The 24026-nt window shown below is 44.6% G+C and overlaps 1 protein-coding gene across 1 annotated transcript; it reads left to right on the forward strand.

Annotated features, from left to right (window-relative positions):
• The first annotated feature begins 586 nt into the window (after nt 1-586).
• Nucleotides 587-23927, forward strand: Zc3hc1 (zinc finger C3HC-type containing 1). The gene is made up of 10 exons (XM_057773267.1): nt 587-732; nt 2980-3091; nt 7740-7890; nt 8376-8459; nt 12930-13057; nt 14371-14525; nt 16398-16638; nt 16929-17141; nt 18824-19030; nt 23567-23927. The coding sequence occupies exons 1-10, from the start codon at nt 587-589 to the stop codon at nt 23633-23635; spliced, it is 1506 nt and encodes a 501-aa protein (XP_057629250.1). The 3' UTR covers nt 23636-23927.
• Nucleotides 23928-24026: the final 99 nt, after the last annotated feature.

Here is a 24026-nt window from a genome sequence, read left to right on the forward strand (position 1 = left end):
ACTTGTGAGGCAGAGGCAAGTAGATTTCTTGAATTGCAGGACTGCGTAAGACCCTATATTTAAAAAGAAAAATCTCAGCCGGGTGGTGGTGGCACACGCCTTTAATCCCAGTATTCAGAGGCAGAGACAGGTGGACCTCTATAAATTCGACGTCAGCCTGGTCTATAAAGCGAGTTTCAGGCCAGTCAAGGCTGCACAGAGATACCCTGTGCAGAGTTGTTTTTTTTTTATTAACCTAAATATGCTAGTTTATCAGAGAAATAGTTCAGTCTTAAACATTATAATCACTCTTTAAATCATTTTTAAAAACCAGGAAAAGTGGAACCTAAGGCCAGAGGGGCGAGTCTTTTTTTCCCCCTTGGTTTTTCGAGACAGGGTTTCTCAGTAGCTATGGAGCCAGTTCTGGAACTCACTCTGTAGATCAGGCTGGCCTCGCACTCAGAGATCCGCTTGCCTCTGCCTCCCGAGTGCTGCTGGGCTTAAAGGCGTGCACCTCCACCGCTTGGCTAGAGGGGCGGGTCTTAACCCAGAACGGAAGTTCCTGAGCCTACAGACTCGTGGGGACACAAGTCAGGAACGGACCAAGATGGCGGCTCCCAGTGAGGGGCAGCTGTTTGCCGCTGGTATTGAAAAGACTTGGGGTGCAGTTGTTCGTTCCCCTGAAGGGACACCCCAGAAAGTTCGGCAGCTGATAGATGAGGGAATCGTCCCGGAAGATGGAAGCACAGAAGCGTGAGTTCCCCAAGCTGTGGTTTGGGCGCTTAATTTTCGAGGGGCTTTGGGAACGGGGGCCTGGAGCAGGGGCGGGAGCGCGGCGTACGGTAACTTCTATCGGTGACTTGGTGGCTGGGGTTGAATTCTTTATAGGATCTGAAAGCGCCCCTGATTGCTTGGCTTCAGTAGCTTCTGGATGTACCTGACGCCGCATCACTAGCGAAATTTTGTTACAATCCATTTTTGAGGGAGAAGAATGTTAGCTGAATAAGATGAATACTAACCAAGGTTCATGCGGTGGATTCTCATAGTCTGGGGAAGTTTAGGAACCCCTTTTCCGAAGAACACTCTTAAATGCATAAAGCAGATGTACACAGGATCATAAATGAAACCAATTACACGGTTACAGTAGTTATCAAGATAGTAAAGGGAAGTTGTGTGGTGACTTTTCTCCCCCCCCCCCGTCCTTTTTTCCTTAATTAAACAGTTAATGTTGGGACGGGAATATAGCTAGCCTAGTGTGCACTAAGCCAAGGATTTGATCCTAGTACTACATTAAACCAGTAGTGGTGGCACACAACTCTAAGCGCTTGGGGGAGGTGGAGGCAGAGGTTCTGAAGTTTCAGGCCAACCTGAGGCCCCATCAGAGAAAGAGGTATGGGGAGGAGGAAGTGAGAAAAGAGAGAGTTAAAGTGAGTAAATTTAAATTTTTTTCTATTGGAGACAAATTCACAGATACTACTTAGACTACAATGAGTTTGGCTTTTTTTTTTGTTTTTTGTTTTTTTTTTTTTTTGGTTTTTCGAGACAGGGTTTCTCTGTGGCTTTGGAGCCTGTCCTGGAACTAGCTCTGTAGACCAGGCTGGTCTCGAACTCACAGAGATCCGCCTGCCTCTGCCTCCCAAGTGCTGGGATTAAAGGCGTGCGCCACCACCGCCCGGCTGTTTTGTTTTTTGAAACAGGGTTTCTCTGTAACTTTGGAGCCTGTCCTGGAACTCATTCTGTAGACCAGGTGGCCTCGAACTCACAGACATCTGCCTGTCTCTGCCTTCTGAGTGCTGGGTATTAAAGGCGTGTGCCACCACCACTGGCTGGAATAATTTTTTTTCTTTCAAGTCATAGTTATTGGTGTTTTCTTATTTCTAAAGAGGATTTTAGCTGAGCATAGTGGCTTACACTTGTAATACCAGTGACTGAAAGTCTGAAGCAAGAGTATTGATGTAAATTCTGGGTCAGCGCCGGGCGGTGGTGGCGCACGCCTTTCATCCCAGCACTTGGGAGGCAGAGGCAGGCGGATCTCTGTGAGTTCGAGGCCAGCCTGGTCTACAAGAGCTAGTTCCAGGACAGGCTCCAAAACCACAGAGAAACCCTGTCTCGAAAAACCAAAAAAAAAAAAAAAAAAAAAAATTCTGGGTCAGCTTGTTAGGTAGTGAGTTCCAGGACCAGCATATATTACAAAATGAGACCCTGTTTCTTTAAAAACAAACAAACAAACAAAAAACCAAGCCAGGTGGTGGTGGCTTACACCTTTAATCCCAGCCCTCAGGAGACGGAGGCCAGCAATCTCTGAGTTTGAGGCCAGTCTGGTCTACAGAGCGAGTTCCAGAACAGCTAGGGCTGATACATAGAGAAACCCTATCTTGAAAAACCAAGCCCTATCTCCCCAAAAACCAAACAAACAAAAACAGAGACAGTCAAGATGTCTCAGTAGATAAAGCACTTGACCTCCATACATGTGCTCAGCAACATTCACTCACATATATCACACACACAGACACACACACGTGTGTCTGTGTGTGTGTATATACACAGTAGTAATATCAACACTTGAGAGGCTGAAGCAGGGGGATTGCTGTGAATTCCAGGCCAGCCTGGGTTATAGAGTGAGACTCTGTCTCCAAACAAGAAAAAGAAATTCCTTTTAAGTTTTATTATTTAATACCTGAATCCTTGAAGGCCTTATTTTGTATTTACTAAAATTATTCAGAATATTATTGGAGAACTGTGAATGACCTAGGAGCGTGATTGAACTATAAAGAGTTGTGACTGTCAGATGGAAGACTTTAGAGTCCATTTCATAAGTATGAGGAAGGTAAAGGATTTATGAAGCAGAGGAATAGCTTGACTGGAACAGTGACTGTTGAAATGAGTTTCAGAGACTTAAAATCTCATTTGGGTTGGATACATGTAGAGTAGCTAGGCTTGGAAGATTTCAGCAGAGCAATACAGAGAAAAGATCACTAACTCTCCTGCTCCTTGTTTCAGTAAGGACACATCCGCCACATTGCAGCCAGTCAGTGGATCGCCTCAGGCAGAGCAGTCCCCACTGGAATCTACAAGCAAAGAAGCCTTTTTCCACAGAGTGGAGACCTTTTCTATATCCTTTTTCAGTTCACGTAAGGGGTAGCCTGCTGCAGAATTGTCACTCTAGAGTCCTATACCGCGTACTCTGATCTTCAGCTTTTACTTTATGTGTGTGAGTGTGTTGCCTGTATGTGAACCACATGTGTGCAGTGTCCACAGAATCCAAAAGAGGGCTTCACATCCCCTGGAATGGAGTTGCAGATGGTTGTCACCCTCGATATGGGTGCTAGGAATTGAGCTGGAGTCCTCTGGAAGAGCTGCCAGTGCTCTTACCTCCTGAGCCATCCATCCAGCCTGTTATTCTGATCTTTTAAACCAAAGAATCAGTGTTGGTAAGAACTTTTCAAGGGAAATTAGACCTTAGTATGTTATCCCTAAGGATCAATTGAGGGACAGATCAGATCTTTTGGTTTGTTTGTTTTGAGCAGGGTCTGTAACCTGTATCTCAAGATCAGCTTCATAGTTCTTCTGCCTTGGTCCCAATGCTGGGATGGTAAATGGGAGCCACCATACCCAGCTAAGCTTTTGTCTTTACAGAAAATAAACCAAAACGAGTCGTGAGAGAAGGAATAGTTACTGGTGCTTCTGTGTAGTAGATTTTCACATGCGTTCTCACCTTTGATCTTTAACTCATTCCTGTGAAAATAAGTTACCTTTACTGCCATCCTGGTTTTTGTTTGTTTTTTGGTGGAAGGCAGTGCTGGGAATCAGACTAGTCCTCATGTATGCCAGGCAAACACTTTCCCACTGAGCTGTATTCCCAGTCCTGTTATACTCATTTTACAGATGACAGCAAAAGAACAAACAGCAACAACAAAAGCCAGAAGAACACGGATTTTAATCCCAGCACTCGGTAGACAGAGGCACTTACACTGAGAAATGCTGTCTCGAAAAACCGGGAAAAAAAAAGCCAGAAGAGTAGTCGTGAGAGTAGGTGGTTACCTGACTAACAAGACATCCTGCTAGCAAGTAGAAGAGCCAGGACTGGGATCTCATTGAAAGTGCACTGCTGTCTTAACAGTTTCTAGTTCCCTTTTGTATGAGTCACTGTTGCATGACAAACTCTCCAATGCTTATTATCCCAACAGCTATTCCACAAACTCTGTGGACTGTGAATTCAGACATAGAGTTGTTTTAGTTTTATTTGTTTTTCTTTGTTTGCTTGTTTTTAAATTTATGTATCTGCTCATGTATGCAAGTGTGTGTGTGTGTGTGTGTGTGTGTGTGTGTGTGTGTGTGTGTGTGTGAAGGAGGGGGGATGTTTCAGATCTCGAGCAGGAGTTGCAGACAGTCGTGAACACCTGATATATGTGCTGAGATATAACTTGCGTCTCCTGGCAGAACAGCTGCAGGTGTTCTTAGCCACTGAGTCAGCTCTCTAGCCCAGTTTGCTTTTTTCTAGGCAGGGTCTTAACTATATGGCCCAGGTGGACAGGGAACTAGTTACATAGCCCTGGCTGGCTTTGAACACATGATCTTCCTGGTGTGGGGGTTACAAATGTGTGCCACTATACTCAGTAGTGTAGCAGAGGTTCAGGTTCCCTTAGAGGGAGTCATGAAGGGCATCCAGTGCATAGACAGGAGGCTCCTGCTCCAAACTCTCTTGTATGATTATTTGTTCCCAGCCACCCAGACTCACTCAGAAACTATACTAATTAAAACTAATTAAAATGTTTGGCCAATAGCTTAAGCGTATTGCTAGCTAGCTCTTACATCTAGAATTAACCCATTTCCATTAATTTATATTTTACCATGAGGTTTGTGGCCTACCAGCAAGGTTCCAACTGATGGCTTGCGTCTTTCTCTGGCGGCTCCATAGTGTCTCTGGCGCCGCCTACTCTCTGTATGTATCTTTTCAAGCCTGGCTATATTCTGTTTAGCCATTGGCCGAAAGCAGCTTCTTTATTCATTAACCAATAAAAGCAACACATATACAGAAGGACTTTGCACATTAATTATTAGCAGCAAGTTCACTTTTTTCTTTTCTTTTTTAAAGATTTATTTAAATACAGTGTTCTGCCTGCATACATGTCTGCAGGCCAGAAGAGGGCCACTATGTGGTTGCTGGGAATTGAACTCAAGATCTTTGGAAGAGCAGACAGTGCTCTTAGCCACTGAACCATCTCTCTAGCCTGTGGGTTCATTTTCTTGTTACTATCCCACTGAGGGCTTCAGGTCTGTGATATCGAATGGTCAGAACCTCCCTTGGTTCCTTGTTACATGGGAACATACTTGTCACTATGTAGCTCCAGCTGTCCTGGAACTCACTTTGTAGACCAGGCTGACCTTGAACTCATGGAGATCACTTGCCTCCTGAGTGCTGGGATTAAAAGCATGAGACACCATCACCTGGCTAAACGTTCTTTTTAAAATTAACTTTTGACTATGTGTACTTATTTAGTGTGTGTAGGCATGTCTGTATGTATGTGAGTGTATATGTGCATGGTGTACATGTGGAGGTCAGGAGACAGCTGTGGGAGTCTCTTCTCTCCTTCCATCACGTGGATCCCGGAGACAAGGCTTAGCACTTTTATCCACTGAGCCATCTCTCTGGTCCCAGACTCATTCTTGTAACCTAATCTCAGAAGACATTTCATCACTTACTTTTACCATGTTCTGATTATTATGACAAGTTACCAGGCCAGCTGAGACTCAGGACAGGATCACCCAAGGGGTGAGTACCAGAAAGCAGGGACTAGAGCTGCCTTAAAGTTGCCTACTCTGCTCTTGCAGAAGTCTTTAGTAACTCTAGCTTGCTTTTTGTTGTTGTTTTCGTTTTTTGTATTTTTGAGACAGGGTTTCTCCGTAGCTTTGGAGCCTGTCCTGGAACTAGCTCTTGTAGACCAGGCTGGCCTTGAACTCACAGAGATCCGCCTGCCTCTGCCTCCCGAGTGCTGGGATTAAAGGTGTGCGCCACCAGTGCCTAGGTTTTTTTGTTGGTGGTGGTTTTTGTTGTTGTTGTTTTAAATTTTGCATATCTCTGTGTGTGTTTGGGTATGTACACATGAGTGTGAGTGTCTGGAGCTGGAGTTACAGTCTGTTGTGAGCTGCCATGTGGTTGTTGGGAATCAGACTCTAGACCTCTGTAAGAGGAGCACACTCTTAACTGCTGAGTTCTCTCTTCAACCCCTAAAATAAAGCCCCCCTTTCTTTTTGTGGTTTTTCAAGACAGGGTTTCTCCATGTAGCTCTGACTGTCCTGGAACCTGTTTTGTAGGTCAGGCTGGCCTCATACTTAGAAATTCACCCACCTCTGCCTTCAGAGAGGTGGTGTGCACCACCACGCCCAGAAAAATAAAATATCTTTTTTTAAAATATTTATTTATTTATTTATTTATTTATTTATTTATTTATTTATTACGTATACAGTATTCTGTCTGTGTGTATGCCTGTAGGCCAGAAGAGGACACCAGACCCCATTACAGATGGTTGTGAGCCACCATGTGGTTGCTGGGAATTGAACTCAGAACCTTTGGAAAAGCAGGCAGTGCTCTTAATCACTGAGCCATCTCTCCAGCCCCCAAAATAAAATCTCTTGGGGTAAAATACAAGCAATGAGATTTTTACTATTCAGAATCAATAAATGCTTCAGGACACTTTCCCAGATACATAATTAAAGATGCTGTCTGCTGCCAGGTGGTGGTGGGACATTAGGATAATACAGGCAAATGATGGCAGAACTATTCCGGCCTTCCTGACCTTTAGGATCCCTTCTGCTTAGGTCCATCGTTGCTAGGGCTTTTGGCAGCACTCGCAGGCCCCAGGGCTTCAGATAAAATGAAGCAGTCAGTATCTGTATTCTGCCCCCAGGCAGTAAGAAAGACAGTTTTGTGTTGTGTATTTTAAAGATGGATTCTCAGAGGCTGAACAGATACAGCGAGATGGAGAATTGGCTCTCAGTGGTTGAATACTTGCCACTCGTGCAGCTCAGCTGCCTGTAACTCCAACGCCAGGGATTCACCCCAATTCGTCTGACCTCCAAGGCACTAGCACTCTTGTATATACAAACCCATATAGTAACCCACACAAACACATAATTAAAAAAACTAAATAAATATTTTGTTTGTTTATTTGAAATAGGGTCTCTATTATGTAGCCCCAATTATCCTGGATCTTCTTTTATAGATCAGGCTGACCTCAAACTCAGAGATCTTCCTGCCTCTGCCTTCCAGGGGAGGGATTAAGGGTGTGCACCACCATGCTCAGCTTTAAAACACACATACACTCTATTGTTTTCTTTATTTTTTCTTTCTCATTTCAGACAGGGTTTCTCTGTAGCCCTGGTTGTCCTGGAACTCCTTCTGTATACCAGGCTAGTCTTGAGCTCAGATATACCTGCTTCTGCCTCCCCAGTGCTGGGAATTGTATAGGCCATTTTCTTTACTGTCTACTTTTTTGTTTGTTTTTCAAGGCAGGGTTTCTCTGTGTAGCTTTGGAGCCTGTCCTGGAACTCCCTCTGTAGACCAGGCTGGCCTCGAACTCACAGAGATCCACCTGCCTCTGCCTCCCAAGTGCTAGGCTTAAAAAGGTCTGTGCCACCATCACCCAGCTTTTACTGTCTACTTTTAATGAGTGTATACATTTAAAGTAAATTTATTAAAAATGTGTTCAAGTTTAATTGTGCGTGGTTTTCATATACATGGTTTTTCTTAACGCGAGTACTCTTTGAAGTGGGCAGGGAAGCCCCCTGAGCTGTCCCCACTCATCTGCGCCAGATATGGCTGGGTCACAGTGGAATGCGATATGCTCAAGTGCTCCAGCTGCCAGGCCTTCCTCTGTGCCAGCCTACAGCCAGCCTTTGACTTCAGCCGATGTAAGTGCAATGTTCAGATCTTTCTCTCCACATTCTGACACACGCTGGTGGTAGGGCACTAACTTAGCGTGTACGAGGTGCTGGACCGGCATCTATCTGAGTGAAGAATGTGCCATATCGCAAATGACAAGGTGAAGCTGCCATGGCCTTCACCCTGTTAGCCTCAGTTGTTCTACTGTGGAGTAGCCTTGTTTTTGTGCTTTCTGGACAAACAGCAGTTTGTTTACCTTTTAATCCCAGTTTAGCCTTTCAGAGCAAGGAGCCTTCCCTACCAAGTTACGCAACATACATTCTTTGTACCAACAAAGGAACTTTTTTTGTGATAAGTTTTAAGAGGATATACTTGCCTTTTTTAAAAATAACTTTAAAGGTATCGTAAGTTATTTAAATGTATGTGTTGTTAGGTTTTTTTTCTAAAAGACTCTTGGCTCTTCAGATTTTGATCTGTATAGTGTATAATAATTGCTACCTCTTGTGACTTTCAGACAAGGAACGATGTGCTGAACTCAGGAAATCCTTGTGCAGTGCCCATGAGAAGTTCTGCTTTTGGCCAGATAGCCCCTGCCCAGGTACACATTTAAAGGAGCCCCGTTACCATTTCTCCTAGGTCGTCAGTCTCTAACAGTGCCCAGTTTCTTGTGCAAACCTGCTCTTGGAAGTTGCTTTTTTTCTTCTGTTTATGCTTTTCAAGACCTTGCATTTATTTATTTTTTTAAAATATTTATTTATTTATTTATTTATTTATTTATTTATTTATTATACAATATTCTGTCTGTGTGTATGTCTGAAGGCCAGAAGAGGGCACCAGACCTCATTACAAAGGTGGTTGCTGAGAATTGAACTCAGGACCTTTGGAAGAACAGGCAATGCTCTTAACCTCTGAGCCATCTCTCCAGCCCCAAGACCTTGCATTTATTTATCACTTAACCTTCCCAGATTATCCTACCAGCCGTGTGTGTGTGTGTGTGTGTGTGTGTGTGTGTGTGTGTGTGTGTATGTGTAGCCTTTTGAATCTTCACAAGGGGTCCTTCAAGGTAGGTAATAAGAACTCAATTGGGCTGGAGAGATGGCTCAGTGGTTAAGAGTATTGCCTGCTCTTCCAAAGGTCCTGAGTTCAATTCCCAGCAACCACATGGTGGCTCACAACCATCTATAATGAAGTCTGGTGCCCTCTTCTGGCCTGCAGGCATACATGCAGACAGAATATTGTATACATATTTAAAAAATACATATTTAAAAAAATAAGAACTCAATTGTTTTAGGCAAGAGATTTAAGAATTAGATCAGGAGGCAGAGGCAGGTAGATTTCTGTAAGTTGGAGTCCAGCCTGGTCTACATACATAGTGAGTTCCAGAGGTCATAACATGAATTAGACTATGATTAACTATTAACTATGATTTACCTGATTCCAAACTCTGCTTTTCCACTGTATTAAGCAGCCCCATGTTCTGCCTTGGCTTCCATTGGAAGGTGTTGTAGGTGGAGTTTTCTGTGTCCCGGTAGTTGCTCCCAAGTAACCGCACAGAGGCTCATTACAAGCTATAAATGCTTATAAATGTTTGGCTGATAGCTTGTTTTTAGCTAGCTCTTATAACTTTTTGTTCTGTTTTGTTTTTCGAGACAGGGTTTCTCTGTGTAGTCCTGACTGCCCTGGAACTCCAGCTCCACTCACAACTGGACTCTCATTGAAGAACTCCTAATTCCTATCTAGAGCTCTTTGATCTTGACTCATTTTCAGCCTCCTCATTAACGTTTCTGCTTAATAGTATAGGTACCTGGCACTCGGCGGTGCAAAGCTGGAAGAGTCCAGTTCCTAAAAGTTTGCCCCGACCTTCCCATCCAGTTTTTGTGCCAGAAATCTGAAAGTCCATTTTATTATATGCTTTTAAAAAAAAAAATACTTATTTGCACATATGGTTGTTTTGTTTACATGTTTGTCTATACATTCTCTACTCAGAGGCCAGAGGAGGGTGTTGGATCTTCTGGGACTAGAGTTACAGACAATTGTTCAATGCCTTATGAATGCTAAGATTCAAACCCGGGGCCTCTGGAAGAGCAGCCATTGCTCTTAACCAGTAAGCCATCTCTCCAGCCCCTCTTTTTGTATGTTTGTTTTGTTTCAGACAGGGTCTCACTGTGTCCCCCTACATGGGCTGAAACTTAATGTGTAGACCAAGCTGGCCTTGAACTCAGTGATCTATCTTGATCTGCCTCTCCCTCTGCCTCCCAAGACCTGTAATCAAAAGTGTGTGCCAGGGCTGGAGAGATGGCTCAGTGGTTAAGAGCACTTGATGCTCTTACAGAGGACCTGAGTTCGACTCCTGGCACCCACGTGGTGGCTCACAACCATCTGTAACTCCAATTCCAGGAGGTCTTTCATTCTCTTCTGGCGCCAGTCATGAACATGGAGAACATAACAGACTTGTGGGCAAAACACCCATATACATAAAAATAAAACACATCAAACTAAAAAAATGCTTTTTTGTTTTGTTTTTTTCAAGACAGGGTTTCTCTGTAGCTTTGGAGCCTGTCCTGGAAATAGCTCTTTTTTTTTGTTTTGTTTTTGTTTTTTAGGTTTTTTTTTTTTTTTTAAAATATTTATTTATTTATTTATTTATTATGTGTACAATATTCTGTCTGTGTGTATGTCTGCAGGCCAGAAGAGGGCACCAGACCTCATTCCAGATGGTTGTGAGCCACCATGTGGTTGCTGGGAATTGAACTCAGGACCTTTGGAAGAGCAGGCAATGCTCTTAACCGCTGAGCCATCTCTCCAGCCCTGTTTTTTTAGTTTTTTGTTTTGTTTTGTTTTGTTTTTGTTTTTTAGGTTTTTTTTTTTTGTTTTGTTTTGTTTTTGTTTTTGTTTTTGTTTTTGTTTTTCGAGACAGGGTTTCTCTGTGGCTTTGGAGCCTGTCCTGGAACTTGCTCTGTAGACCAGGCTGGTCTCGAACTCACAGAGATCCACCTGCCTCTGCCTCCGAGTGCTGGGATTAAAGGCGTGCGCCACCATCACCCGGCTGTTTTTTAGTTTTTTAAGACACAGTTATTCTATGTCGTTTGGAGCCCGTCCTCCAACTCACAGAGATCCACTTTCTCTGCCTCCCCAGTGCCTGCTGCACCCTGCTTTTTAATTAACCTGCTTAGGCCCGTTTCTTTCTTCATCTCTCCTATGTAATCTCTCACTTTCTAAGATTTTCCCAGCACTTGGAAGCACAAGAGAATTGTTGTACGTTTGGGGCCACTCTGAGCTCTACAGTATGAAAACCTACTTCAAAACAATACTACATATGTTTTTCTGTGTTTTGTTTTTGTTTTGAAGAATAACTTATTGAATTCCCTATAAGGGAACAGGGCTCTGGGAAGTAACTAAAATGCTTCCTGCTCATTTTGGGTTTTTTTTTTTTTTTTTGGTTTTTCGAGACAGGGTTTCTCTGTGGTTTTGGAGCCTGTCCTGGAACTAGCTCTTGTAGACCAGGCTGGTCTCGAACTCACAGAGATCCGCCTGCCTCTGCCTCCCAAGTGCTGGGATTAAAGGCGTGCGCCACCACCGCCCGGCTCATTTTGGGTTTTTTAGAGACAGTCTTGACAGGTAGTTCTAGATGGTTGGCCTAGACCTTACTGTGTGGACCAGGCTGTCTTCTTGAACTTGCCACAGTGCAAGTTTGGGGATTGCAGGTATGCATCCCTCTGCCCTGCTGTATTTTCATTCTTTTTGTTTTTAAGAAAGTCTTATGTAGCTCAGACTGTCTTTAAACTTGAGCAGTCCTCCTGCCTCAGCCTAAGCACAAAAAGTACAAGTGCACCACCCTGCCAGGCTTGTACTGTTCTTTTCTTTCTTAATTTTTTTTAATTAATTAAGTTTTGAAATTTTATGTGTGTGGGTGTTTCGTCTGCATGCATGTCTGTGTATCATGTGTTTGCCTGGTGCCTGAAGAGGCCAAAAGAGGGCATTGGCTCCTCTGGAACTGGAGTTAGAGACAGTTATGAGCCTCCATGTGGCTCCTGTAAGTACAGGTGCTCTTTACTCTCAAGCCATCTCTCCAGCCCCCATGCCCGGATACCAGACATCCAAGTTCAGGCCCTCATGCTGTCACAGCAGGCCTCTTACTAGCTGAGGTGTCTTCGTAGTCCACAGTGTTGTGACATTTGCTCCTTTCCCACGTACCCGTCTTGCCACCTCTCAATAAGAATTTACCTTCTACTTCAACTCATGGTGAAATATCTGCAATTTGATAATTGTTATAAAATATTGTTTCTTTAATTTCTGTCTGGTGAATCCTACCTTCTACCTCAGTAACTGTTTTGATTCTTCCTTGACTTCCTAAAGGTAACAATTTCATGCATACACAGGAATACAGAGAATACTTCATAATTAAATGCTTTTCTCCTGCCACCAACTTCATCAATTATCAATTTTTAGCCCATTTTTTTTTTTCTGGTAGTGCTTGAAATGGAACCCAGATCCTTGCCCATAGGTGGCTCCGAGGCCAGTGCTCTGCCACTGAGCCGCACGCTGAACTCTACTTCTAGACAATCTTGATTCTTTGGTGTTCCTCACAGCCTCAACACTCTCTGCATTATTTAGAAGTCCAGTCCTGAGGGCTGAAAAGATGGCTCAGTGGTTAAGAGCGCTGGCTGCTTTTACAGAGGTCCTGAGTTCAATTCCCCTCAATCTCATGGTGGCTCACAATCATCTATAGTGGGATCTGATGCTTTCTTTTGGCATAAGGTTGTACACACAGATAGAGCACGCATATACATAAAAATAAATTTAAAAGAAAGTTCAGTCCTACTTATAGGACTTTGAATATTTTTCTCTCGCCCCGCCCTTTTCTCTCCAGGCAGGTATCAATTGCAGATAGCTTTTTGGTTAGGGTGGGACTTTGTGTCCACTTTTAATGCTGGGATTTTGTCTGGTTTGAACCTGTGCAGGTCTCTGTGGGCTCACGTGTAAAACAGTAGTTTAATATCATCAACTATCCATTTTACATTTCTTTATTTCCACTCCCATCTAATCTCCCAGTTTACTTTGCCCACAGATAGATTTGGGATGTTGCCATTGGGTGAGCCTGCTGTTCTTGCCAATGAATTCCTGGACCGGTTCCAAAGCCTTTGCCATTTAGAGCTCCAGCTTCCTTCCCTGAGGCCAGAGGACTTGAAAACTATGGTGAGTTTTTCTTGGCTCGTGTACAGTGGTTACCAGTTGCTTTATTTGACTGACAAGAGGATGGAATATTGTGAAGAGGATCCAGTTTCTGCTGGAAATGCAGTAACTGAGGGTGTGAGCAGACAGTTAGATAGGGATCTTGAAATGACTGCCGTAGGACTCAGAGATCCACCAACCTCCGCTCTACCTCCGGAGTGCTGGGTTCAAAGGCCTGTGCCCCACATCCAGCCCTGCAAATTCAACTTTGTCTTGATTGACTTAAACTACTTACTGCATACTGTTTTCTGACGCTATAGGACAAGATTCCCTTCTTATATGTTGCAGCTAGAACTGTAGCAGCACTCTCTCTATGCTGCGTTTATCCTGCCCTTGTCTGCTGTGAAGACACGCTATATTGTAGGCAGTAAAAACTGGTCATTTGCTCAAGTTGACCCTCTGTTAGGGCTTCTAGCACTAAGTAGTTAACCTCTGTTTGCTTTTAGAAACATCAGCCTGAGCTGGGTTGTGGTGACGAATACCTTTAATGCCAGCACTCTGGAGGCAGAGGCAGGTGGATCTCTGTGAGTCAAAGGCCAGCCTGGTCCACAAGAGCTAGTTCCAGGACAGCTAGGGCTGTTAGAGAAATCCTGTCTCAAACAAACAAACAAACAAACAAAGTCAGCCTGATTTTCACTAAGGCAGCCCCACCCCATCATAGTGCCTTATTATGCACAGGCCAAAAATCAAGGCTGTCAAAAGTAAATTCAGTGGTAGGTCAAGACATAAATGATTTTATTATTTGGATTTGAAGTCACAAGTTCTAGATAAAATCTACAGTTGGTAAGTTGAGAACCATTTAGTGCTTAGAAGAAAAGCTGCGGGCTGGAGAGATGGCTCAGAGGTTAAGAGCACTGCCTGCTCTTCCAAAGGTCCTGAGTTCAATTCCCAGCAACCACATGGTGGCTCACAACCATCTGTAATGGGGTCTGGTGCCCTCTTCTGACCTGCAGGCATACACACAGACAGAATATTGTATACATAATAAATAAATAAATATTTAGAAAAAAAAGGAAGGAAGGAAGGAAGGAAGGAAGGAAGGAAGAAAGAAAGAAAGAAAGAAAGAAAGAAAGAAAGAAAGAAAGAAAGAAAGAAAGAAAGAAAGAAAGAAAAGCTGCAATTTAGGAAGCTAAACTCTGTGACAGCGCAGTCCTGCCCTAGAGTGTGTCTCCTGTGAAGATCTGTCTCCAAGTCATGGCGTTTCCCAGACCATGTGTGTTGTTGTGAGTGTTTTTTTTTTCCTCTTGAGTTGCTTTTTAACCCTGGTTCTTTTGCAGTGCTTGACAGAAGACAAGATCAGTGTGCTGCTGCACCTGCTGGAGGATGAGCTTGATTACCAAACTGACGACAGGAAAACTCCAAGCAAATTGGGCTCAGACATGCAAGTCCATGTCACTGCCTGTGTTCTTTCTCTGTGTGGCTGGGCGTGTAGGTTAGTGAGTGTTACCTGGGAACACGAGCTATGACAGCAGTCACTGTTACTATTTAGAAACCACATGTTTCCTATGAGAGAACACAAAGAGAAATCAGGGGGCTAGAGAGATGGCTCAGCAGGTAAGAGCACTTGAGTTCTCTTCCAGAGGTTCTGAGTTCAATTCCGAGCAACCACATGGTGGCTCACAACCATCTGTAGTGAGATCTGGTGCCTTCTTCTGATGTGCATGAAGACAGAACACTCATATACATAAAAATACCATGAATAAGCAAATCTTTAAAAGGAGAGAGAGAAATTAAAATGGAGGAGGGATAGAGGAGTGGGTAAGAATCAGCAACTAAGCCGGGCGGTGGTGGCGCACGCCTTTAATCCCAGCACTTGGGAGGCAGAGGCAGGCGGATCTCTGTGAGTTCGAGACTAGCCTGGTCTACAAGAGCTAGTTCCAGGACAGGCTCCAAAACCACAGAGAAACCCTGTCTCGAAAAACCAAAAAAAAAAAAAAAAAAAAAAAAGAATCAGCAACTAAAACAGAATAAATGCTAAGGCATTCTTGGGGTTCACACCTGAATCTTTCCTTGTGCAGCCTCCTCATAGCTGGGAACTTATGCTCCCATAAACAGTACAGCTCTTTTTTTTTTTTTTTTAATATTTATTTATTATGTATACAATATTCTGTCTGTGTGTATGCCCAAAGGCCAGAAGAGGGCACCAGACCTCATTACAGATGGTTGTGAGCCACCATGTGGTTGCTGGGAATTGAACTCAGGACCTTTGGAAGAGCAGGCAATGTTCTTAACCTCTGAGCCATCTCTCCAGCCCCCAGTACAGCTCTTTGTAAAAGGAACATAGTGTCCTATTTTTAGAAGGGAAGACAATCAAGTTTAATTGACAAAAATTACCAGAGGAGACGCCATCTGGAGCCCCGAGCCCCACACTGGCATTTCCACTCCAGCTTAGTTTGGTGTTGACTCCTTCAGAAAGAAGAGTGCCAGAGCCAGTGCTTTACTTGGACATTTGCTTTCTACAGTTATTTTGTGTGTGCGTGGAGTGGCCATTACCGTGCGTGGCCGTGGCACGAGTGGGAGGTCAGAGGAGAACTAGACGAGTCAGTTCTCTACCTGCCACAGGGGTTCTGGGGACTGAACTCGTGTTACCAGGCTTGGTGGCAAGCAGCACAAAGGCAGATCTCTGAGTTCGAGGCCAGCCTGTTCTACAGAGCTAGTTCTAGGACAGTCAAGGGTACACAGAGAACAGAGAAACCCTGTCTCAAAAAACCAAAAAGAACAAAAAACGTATTTTTATTTATGAATATGTATCTGTGTTTGTGTGAAGTACATGCCATACGTGTGCACGTGCCCTCAAAGACCAGAAGAGGGCCTCGGTGTTACAGGTGGTTTTGAGCAGCCCAGTGTGGCTACTGGATTCCAAATTTGTGTTCTTTGGAAGAGCATCAAGTGACCTTGCCCCACCACTACCACCATTTACTTACTGAGTTTGGGAGTGGTGGTGGGTGTGTGCCTGTGATCACAGTGCTTGGATAAGTAAATAACTCTGCGTGTTTTTTTTGTTTTGTTTTGTTTTGTTTTTTTGGTAGATTAAGGGAAGTGTTTTAAGAGGACAGGAGTTGATAAAACATACTTCACAATATTTTTGCCAACTAGAACATACCAAGACCCTAAGACCCTTTGAGAAGGTAATGTAGGAGTTAGTGAATGTCAGGTCCTCAGATCAGGGTTCTTAAGAGTTCGTGGTTCTTAGTCCACTAGCCCACTGTAGAGACTGTTTGCTGAGATAAAACAGAAATCAAATACATAGTCTCATGGAAGTAACACCTTTAGAAACACCCCTTTCTCTCCCATTCCTTCCTAGTTCTTTGGAACCCACACAGCTCTCCCTGATATCATGTTCCCAGTGTATGAGGAAGGTCGGTCTCTGGGGCTTCCAGCAGATTGAATCATCCCTGACAGATCTGGAGGCTTCCTGTGGTTTGACTAGCTCCCCCATTCCAGGTGTGGAGGGTCGGCCTGAGCACTTCCCTCTGGTGCCTGAGTCTCCTAGGCGGATGATGACCCGAAGCCAAGACTCTACCGTTTCTCCCGGCTCCGAGCAGGTATTAGCTTCTTCAGGGTGCAGCTGTCACAGCGGGCTGGAACTTGGTGGTAGGCTTCGCTTTAACCCTGTGTAAGCCTGTGTATCGCACTTCACAGATGGAGAAGCTAAATTTGTTATAGAATCTAACTAAGTACAGAAATACAATAGTCTCGGAGGAATTTAGTTATGTAGGCAATTGAAATTTATATAGCAAATTCTAAAATACTGTGTTTCACATGCTTCTAGGAGTACGCAGGCTAAAGCTATTACATCATTCATATACTTCCATTGCCTTTCTTTTTTCTTCAGTCTGAAAAGAGTCCAGGTCCCATTGTCTCCCGAACCCGGAGCTGGGACTCTTCCAGTCCTGTTGACCGGCCTGAGCCAGAGGCAGCCAGCCCCACCACTAGAAGCCGGCCAGTGACCCGAAGCATGGGAACCGGAGATTCTGCTGGCTTGGAAGTTCCCTCGAGCCCTCTCCGGAAAGCCAAGCGGGCTCGCCTCTGCTCTTCTGGCAGCTCAGTGAGTCCATCTCTGTAGATAGCCATGAGAGCACATGCAGAAGACAGTGCCTTTATATGCATCGGGGAGAAGCAGACACGAGCCCTCCCTGGATTCTGACCAAAAGTACATTTAGTGAGTTTAAAGATGGGACAGTTCATAACCTGTAATCCCAGCCCTTGAGAGGGGGAGACGGGACCCACAGTGCAGAGGCCATCCTCTGCTTCTGAGTTCAAGAGCAGTTTGTGCTGCACGGGCCTTGTCTCAGACAAAACACAGGCTGGTGAGAACCCAGAGGGTAAGGATGCTTGCTGCCAAGCCTGACATGCATCCCCCCCCACCACACACACAAAATGAACATTTGGGGGAGGGGGACAGTTGGTTGATCGAAGGTTTGGAATGGACATAGAGAGTCACACACACTTAGACTAACAAGACAGCTGTATAGTAGGGCAGCAGACCTGATGAAGGAGACTTTGGGATTCTCCCTCCCTACCCGCTCTCACACGGTAACTCAGGCTGCCCTAGAACTCACTAGGGACCTGGCCTTGGACGTAGGCTGGCCTTGGATTTATGTCAGTCCTCTTGCCACAGTGCTGGGGTTATAAACCTGAGCCACCACACCTGTAGGTAGTTTTTTGTTCGTTTGTTTGTTTTGCTGTTTAGTTTGTTTTTATTTTTTGAGGCAGGGTGGCCTCAAACTTGCAGATATCCACCTGCCTCTGTCTCCCAAGTGCTGGGATTAAAGGCATATACCTCCCCTACCCCTGACTTTTTATTTTTCGAGACAAGGTTTCTCCATAGCTTTTTGGTTCCTGTCCTGGAACTAGCTCTGGTAGACCAGGCTGGCCTTGAACTCACAGAGATCCGCCTGTCTCTGCCTCCCGAGTGCTGGGATTAAAGGCGTGCACCACCACCGCCTGGCTACCCCTGACTTTTTTGCAGTTCTTTATATATTCTAGGTAAACCTTCTGAAGTCTTTATATATTCTAGGTATGCTCTCTGAAGTCTTTATGTGTTCTAGGTATACCCTGTCTGAAGTCTATGTGTTCTAGGTATACCCTGTCTGAAGTCTATGTGTTCTAGGTATACCCTGTCTGAAATCTATGTATTCTAGGTATACCCTGTCTGAAGTCTATGTATTCTAGGTATACCCTGTCTGAATTGTCACTGGCACAGACTCTCCTGTTCTTAGACTTTCTCCCCTCTGATATTTTGCTTTGTTCTACAGAAACTTTTTAATACCATGGAATTCTTTTAGTTCTTGGGGTTATTTCCTGGGCTGTCACAGTGATTTTCCAAATGTTCTTATCTATGCTTAAGAAGGTTCAGTAGTCTAGTGTGGTCACACCTGTAATCCCAGAACTCCAGAGGCTGAGGATGGAGGCAAATTGAAAGCCATCCTGGGCTACACACTGACAGCAACCTCATCTCAACAGAAAAGGGCCAGGGCTAGAGATCTAAAGAATGAGAGGGAATTGAAACAACAGTTTACAGAGCATACGTGGGAGGCTAGGGCGGTACAGTGACCAGCTCACCTATGTAGCCTGCATTTTATCTCAAAATGACAAAGGTGAGATAGTAATCAAGAAGAAACAGAAATGTGGGCAGTTGTGTGATTCTGAATTTAAGTGGCTACAGCTCCTCCTTGACCAGAACTATCATCTATTCTAATAAGACTGTGCCTCTTCTTTCTCCCCCAGGATACCTCTCCCCGAAGCTTCTTTGATCCCACTTCTCAGCATAGAGATTGGTGCCCTTGGGTGAATATCACACTTGCCAAGGAAACCAAAGAGAATGGGACAGCGGAGGTGGATGCCAGCACCCCAGCGGAGCCAGGCTGGAAGGCAGTGCTGGCCATCCTGCTGGCCCACAAGCATTCTAACCAGCCACCTGAGATAGACCCCATGGTAAGATGCCGTTGCCCAGCGTGTGTGTAGCGCTGTTGTTTGTGGGATGAGCAGAAGAGGCTGGCCCCGTAGTTAGTACCTGCCTGCTTTCAGCTCTCCGAAGTCAGCTTAGGTTCCTTCTGGCGTCAGGAGCAAAGCCCAGAAGTGGTTCCATGTTTCTCATTTGCTTAGCATATGGCATTCCATGACTTCATGGTAAAGTCTTTGTTCCTGCAGCTGCAATGACTCCCGGTAGGAAAGGGGTACAGCAGCAAAGTAGACGGATGGCAGCCGCCCAGCCTGGCACCGCGGCACCGCTGCCTGGCCTGGTGCTGCCCGGCCTCACGCTCGGCATGGCTGCTCGCTGCCGGTCGCCGTGGCTTGCATTTGGAGTCTGGCCAGTTAACTGTTTGGAGCTCTGGATCTGGGTACCAAACCATGGTTTACTCTCCCATTTCAGCATCTTACTTTGCTCTCCACAGCTGGGCACTTGCTCTGGACCAGCGTTAGCTCTCACAGCCAGGACTGCTGCCGCTGCAGACCTGAGAACAGGCAGAGCTGAAGAGTGAAAGGGAGAGTCCAGGGAACTGGTTTTGGGTTCTTTCCAGGCCCAGTTCTAAATTTGCCTCATAGCCTGGCATAAATGTAACCATTTCTGACTTTATGCCTTAAAAAATACTTGCCTGTCATGGTTCCCAATTTCATGGTAGTCTCAAAGGATTTCCACCAGAGGGAACTATAATTATACCAAAGTCCAACAAAGTATATCATTAGTCCCTCAATAAGTAAGTAGAGGAAGGGTTTCCAAAATCTGTCTGTCCTTTTTTGAATTTAAAAATACTTAGGTCAAGCCGGGCGGTGGTGGCGCACGCCTTTAATCCCAGCACTTGGGAGGCAGAGGCAGGTGGATCTCTGTGAGTTCGAGACCAGCCTGGTCTACAAGAGCTAGTTCCAGGAAAGGCTCCAAAACCACAGAGAAACCCTGTCTCGAAAAAAAACCAAAAAAAAAAAAAAAAAAATACTTAGGTCAGGCCGGGCGATGGTGGCGCACGCCTTTAATCCCAGCACTCGGGAGGCAGAGGCAGGCGGATCTCTGTGAGTTCGAGACCAGCCTGGTCTACAAGAGCTAGTTCCAGGACAGGCTCCAAAGCCACAGAGAAACCCTGTCTCGAAAAACCAAAAAAAAAAAAAAAAAAAAAAAAAAAACTTAGGTCAGGGGCCTAGCAAAATGGCTCAGTAAGGGAACTTGCTGCTAAGCCTGAAGACCTAAGTTCAGTATTCAGAACCCATGCAGTAAAAAGAGAGAACTCTAGGAAGTTCTCCTCCACGTGGTCTATCGTGGTATGCTTGCACATGCATGTGCACACACTCAATAAATAAATGCATATATGCATAAATGTAATAAAAATGTTTTATGTTTAGGTCAGACATGTCAGTACACACCAGTAATGCCCACACTCAGTAGGCTTAGAGAGATCACATGCTGGAAGCCAGCCTGATCTATAGGAGACCTGATTCCAAAATACTACAATAGAAACGGGGATTTGGGAATATGAAAGTATAGAAAGATAGCTATTTGACCCACCACTCAAACTGGAGATGCTAAATCTGTTTCTGTCCTCAGATTCAAGAAATAATATTTTGGCTGGTTTTTGTTTTGTTTTTAAAGATATTTCTCCAGTGCCAGTCATGGTAGCATGAACCTTTGATCCCAGCACTCGGGAGGCAGAGGCAGGCGGATCTCTGTGAGTCGGAGGCCAGCCTGGTCTACAGTGTGAGTTCCAGCACAGCTGGGGTGACATTGTGAGAGCTGTCGCAAACAACAGCAGAAGCTTTCTGTCTGTCACCGTCACACTAAAGTACTACAAAGAAACCTCCTGTGGGTTCAGTGTGTAGAGTTAACGCATAATTGGCCCTGGCTTGGGCTTTTCAATTCCTCTTAGGCAGTTTGTCTGTTAGTCATGGCTGCTGTGACTGGATAGCAGAGGGCTTAGTGGGGCTGTGGAAGGGACGGAGAGCTTACACTGGTTCTCAGCTTAGTTCAGCTTTGTCAGTAAAGTCAGTAAACCCTCCGTCCTCTGAGTCCCAGGAAGAACTCCTTCTGGAACTGTACTTTATTGAAGTGCTCCCACTCCTGAAAAAAAAAGATACTTTTTTTTTTGATTATGTGTTTGTTTTAAGATTTATTTAATCTGAGCATGAGCACACCTGTAATTCTAGAACTTGGGAGGCAGAGGCAAGCAGATCTCTGAGTTCAAGGCTAGTCTGATCTATTGAGTAGTTTCCATACAGCCAGGGCTACACAGAGAAATCCTGTCTCAAAAAAGATTTATGTGTATAAATATGTACCATGTGAATATCTGAGAATTATACCAGTGAGCCACCGTGTGGATGCTGGGAATTGAATTCAGGTCCTTTGCAGGAGGAGCAAGTGATCTTAACCATTGTCTCAGTTCTCCAGCCCCATTTTTTTGTTTCATTTTAAAGATTTATTTTTATTACATATAGGGTTCTCTGTGTGTGTGTGTGTGCACATTGCTGAATTTGAGGTTACACATGGTTGTTAGTCACCTGGTATGTGTGCTGGGAACCAAGCTTGGGTCCTGGAAGTGTAGATAAGTGCTCTTAACTACTGAGTCATCTCTCCAGCTTCTGTTTTCTTTTGCTTTTTTTAGAAAAAGGTAAGAAATTTTTTTTTTTTTTTTTTTTTTGGTTTTTCGAGACAGGGTTTCTCTGTAGCTTTAGTGCCTTGTCCCAGAACTAGCTCTTGTAGACCAGGCTGGCCTCGAACTCCCAGAAATCTGCCTGCGCCTGTCTCTGCCTCCCGAGTGCTGGGATTAAAGGCATGCACCACCACCGCCCGGCTTGTTTTGTTTTTTAAGACTGGTAAAGACACTTAACCACCAAACCTGATGACCAGAGTTTGATCCCAGCACCCACATGGTAGAAGGAGAGAACCAACTTCTGTAAGTTATTCTGTGATTTCCACACACACTGTGGCATGTACATGCTTACACATACAAAGAAATAAGTAAATGTTTCTTTAAAAAATTTAAGGAGGGGGACTGGAGAGATGGCTCAGTAGTTAAGAGCTTTGCCTGCTCTTCCAAAGGTCTTGAGTTCAATTCCCAGCAACCACATGGTGGCTCACAACCATCTGTAATGAGGTCTGGTGCCCTCTTCTGGCCTGCAGACATACACACAGACAAAATATTGTATACATAATAAATAAATAAATAAATACTTTTTAAAAAAAAAGAAAAGAAAAAAGGAAAAAAAATTTAAGGAGGAGGGGCTGGAGAGATGGCTCAGAGGTTAGGAGCACTGACTGTTCTTCCAGAGGTCCTGAGTTCAATTCCCAGCAACCACATGGTGGCTCACAGCCATCTGTAATGAGATCTGGTGCCCTCTTCTGGCATGCAAGCATACAGGAAAGGAATGTTGTATACATAATAAATAAATAAATAAATCTAAAAAAAAAACTTAAGGAGGAGCCAGGCATGGTGGCACACAATACTTGGGAGGCAGAAACTGGTGAATATCTGTGAGTTCAAGGCCAGCCTGGTCTACATAGTGAATTTCAGGACAGCCAGAGCTACATAGTGAGACCCTTTCTTGAAAAACCAATAAATAGATAAATTTAAGGAGGGTAAGGAGACAATGGAAATGGCATGTTTCATAAAGTGAGGGATAGCTTGCTAATGCCCTTTGCATTGTCACTGGGACCCTTGCCAGGCAGAATATCTGCTCTTTTTCTTTTTTTTTTTTTTTTTTTTTTTTTTTTTTTGGTTTTTCGAGACAGGGTTTCTCTGTGGCTTTGGAGCCTGTCCTGGAACTAGCTCTTGTAGACCAGGCTGGTCTCGAACTCACAGAGATTCACCTGCCTCTGCCTCCCAAGTGCTGGGATTAAAGGCGTGCGCCACCACCGCCCGGCTGAATATCTGCTCTTATTGCCCCTCACAGGCAGGTGGAACCAAGTGTTGTGACTGAGAACTTTTCAGTGAGTTGCTTTGTCTCCCTGTAACCGCTTCTCAGAAAATCTCAGGACGTTTCCTAGTATGATCGAGACGCAGTGAGAGGGCCGTGCTAGTTTAGTTCTGTTGACTAAAACATGAAGCTGAGAAAGCCAAGGTTGAGTTTAAACTCTTTGGGGGTCATTAAGTTTTACTTCTCAAACTTTGATGATACAGTTAACCCCAGCTGGGTGCCACACAAATCATTGTTCTTGGAAATAGCTAGGTCCGTCCAATTAAACGACCTGGATAAAAGCCAGTGCAGGATGTGTGCTGCACTCAGGGTGGGTCAGGAGTGCCATCGTCACAAACGAGGATGAGGACAGGTGTCGATGCACAGAGGGTTAGCAGTGGGCTGACGGTAGAACACAGGCTTCTGCATTATGTATATCACATAACATAAAATGAGTTTTTATTCAATCTTACATATGCCTTGATCATATCTAAGAAGAAATTTACCAAGACAACCCTAATGCTATGCCTATCTTTTGTCTCTATGACGGGGTGTAAATTCTGATAATAAGCTTTTTTTTTAAATCTACAGAGTCTCTCTGAAAAATCAAGGAGAGTGTTCCGGATATTCCGGCAGTGGGAGTCTGTATGCTCTTCATGAAAATGTTCCAGACAGAGCTGATGAAGGTGACTTTAAAAAAAAAAGCCTGACTTCTCTTTTTGGTTAACTGATGTTGCTTTTCTTCATTCTGGTTAATCGCAAGTACAGACTTGCCATCTACATGAAGAGGAGACCCATGCCATGCGGGATGAGGACAGGGTAAGAAACAGCGTTCCAAAACCAGCCTCAAGACCGAGGGCGAGAGCTCCGCATCGGTGGCTCGGCTGCGGGCACAGTGTTCTGAGAGTCTCGCCCGGCAATGTGGCGACGGTGTGTGTTAATAAAGCACTGGCTAAGATTTCTGCCGCTGGAGAATTGTTTTCTCCCTCCCTGGCTCCGGGGGTTGGGGGGGGGTCGTTCATAGAATTTAACTTTGGTTTACATTGAGACC

The sequence above is a fragment of the Chionomys nivalis genome, chromosome 1 (genome assembly GCF_950005125.1).
Source record: "Chionomys nivalis chromosome 1, mChiNiv1.1, whole genome shotgun sequence".
Classification (NCBI taxonomy): domain Eukaryota; kingdom Metazoa; phylum Chordata; class Mammalia; order Rodentia; family Cricetidae; genus Chionomys; species Chionomys nivalis.

Excerpts from the sequence above, each read along its gene's own strand:
- Zc3hc1 (XM_057773267.1), top strand. The coding sequence starts at position 587 with ATGGCGGCTCCCAGTGAGGGGCAGCTGTTTGCCGCTGGTATTGAAAAG. Across the intron at positions 7,891-8,375 it reads AGCCTTTGACTTCAGCCGAT|ACAAGGAACGATGTGCTGAA; the intron begins GTAAGTGCAATG and ends TGTGACTTTCAG. Across the intron at positions 16,639-16,928 it reads TTTCTCCCGGCTCCGAGCAG|TCTGAAAAGAGTCCAGGTCC; the intron begins GTATTAGCTTCT and ends TTTTTTCTTCAG.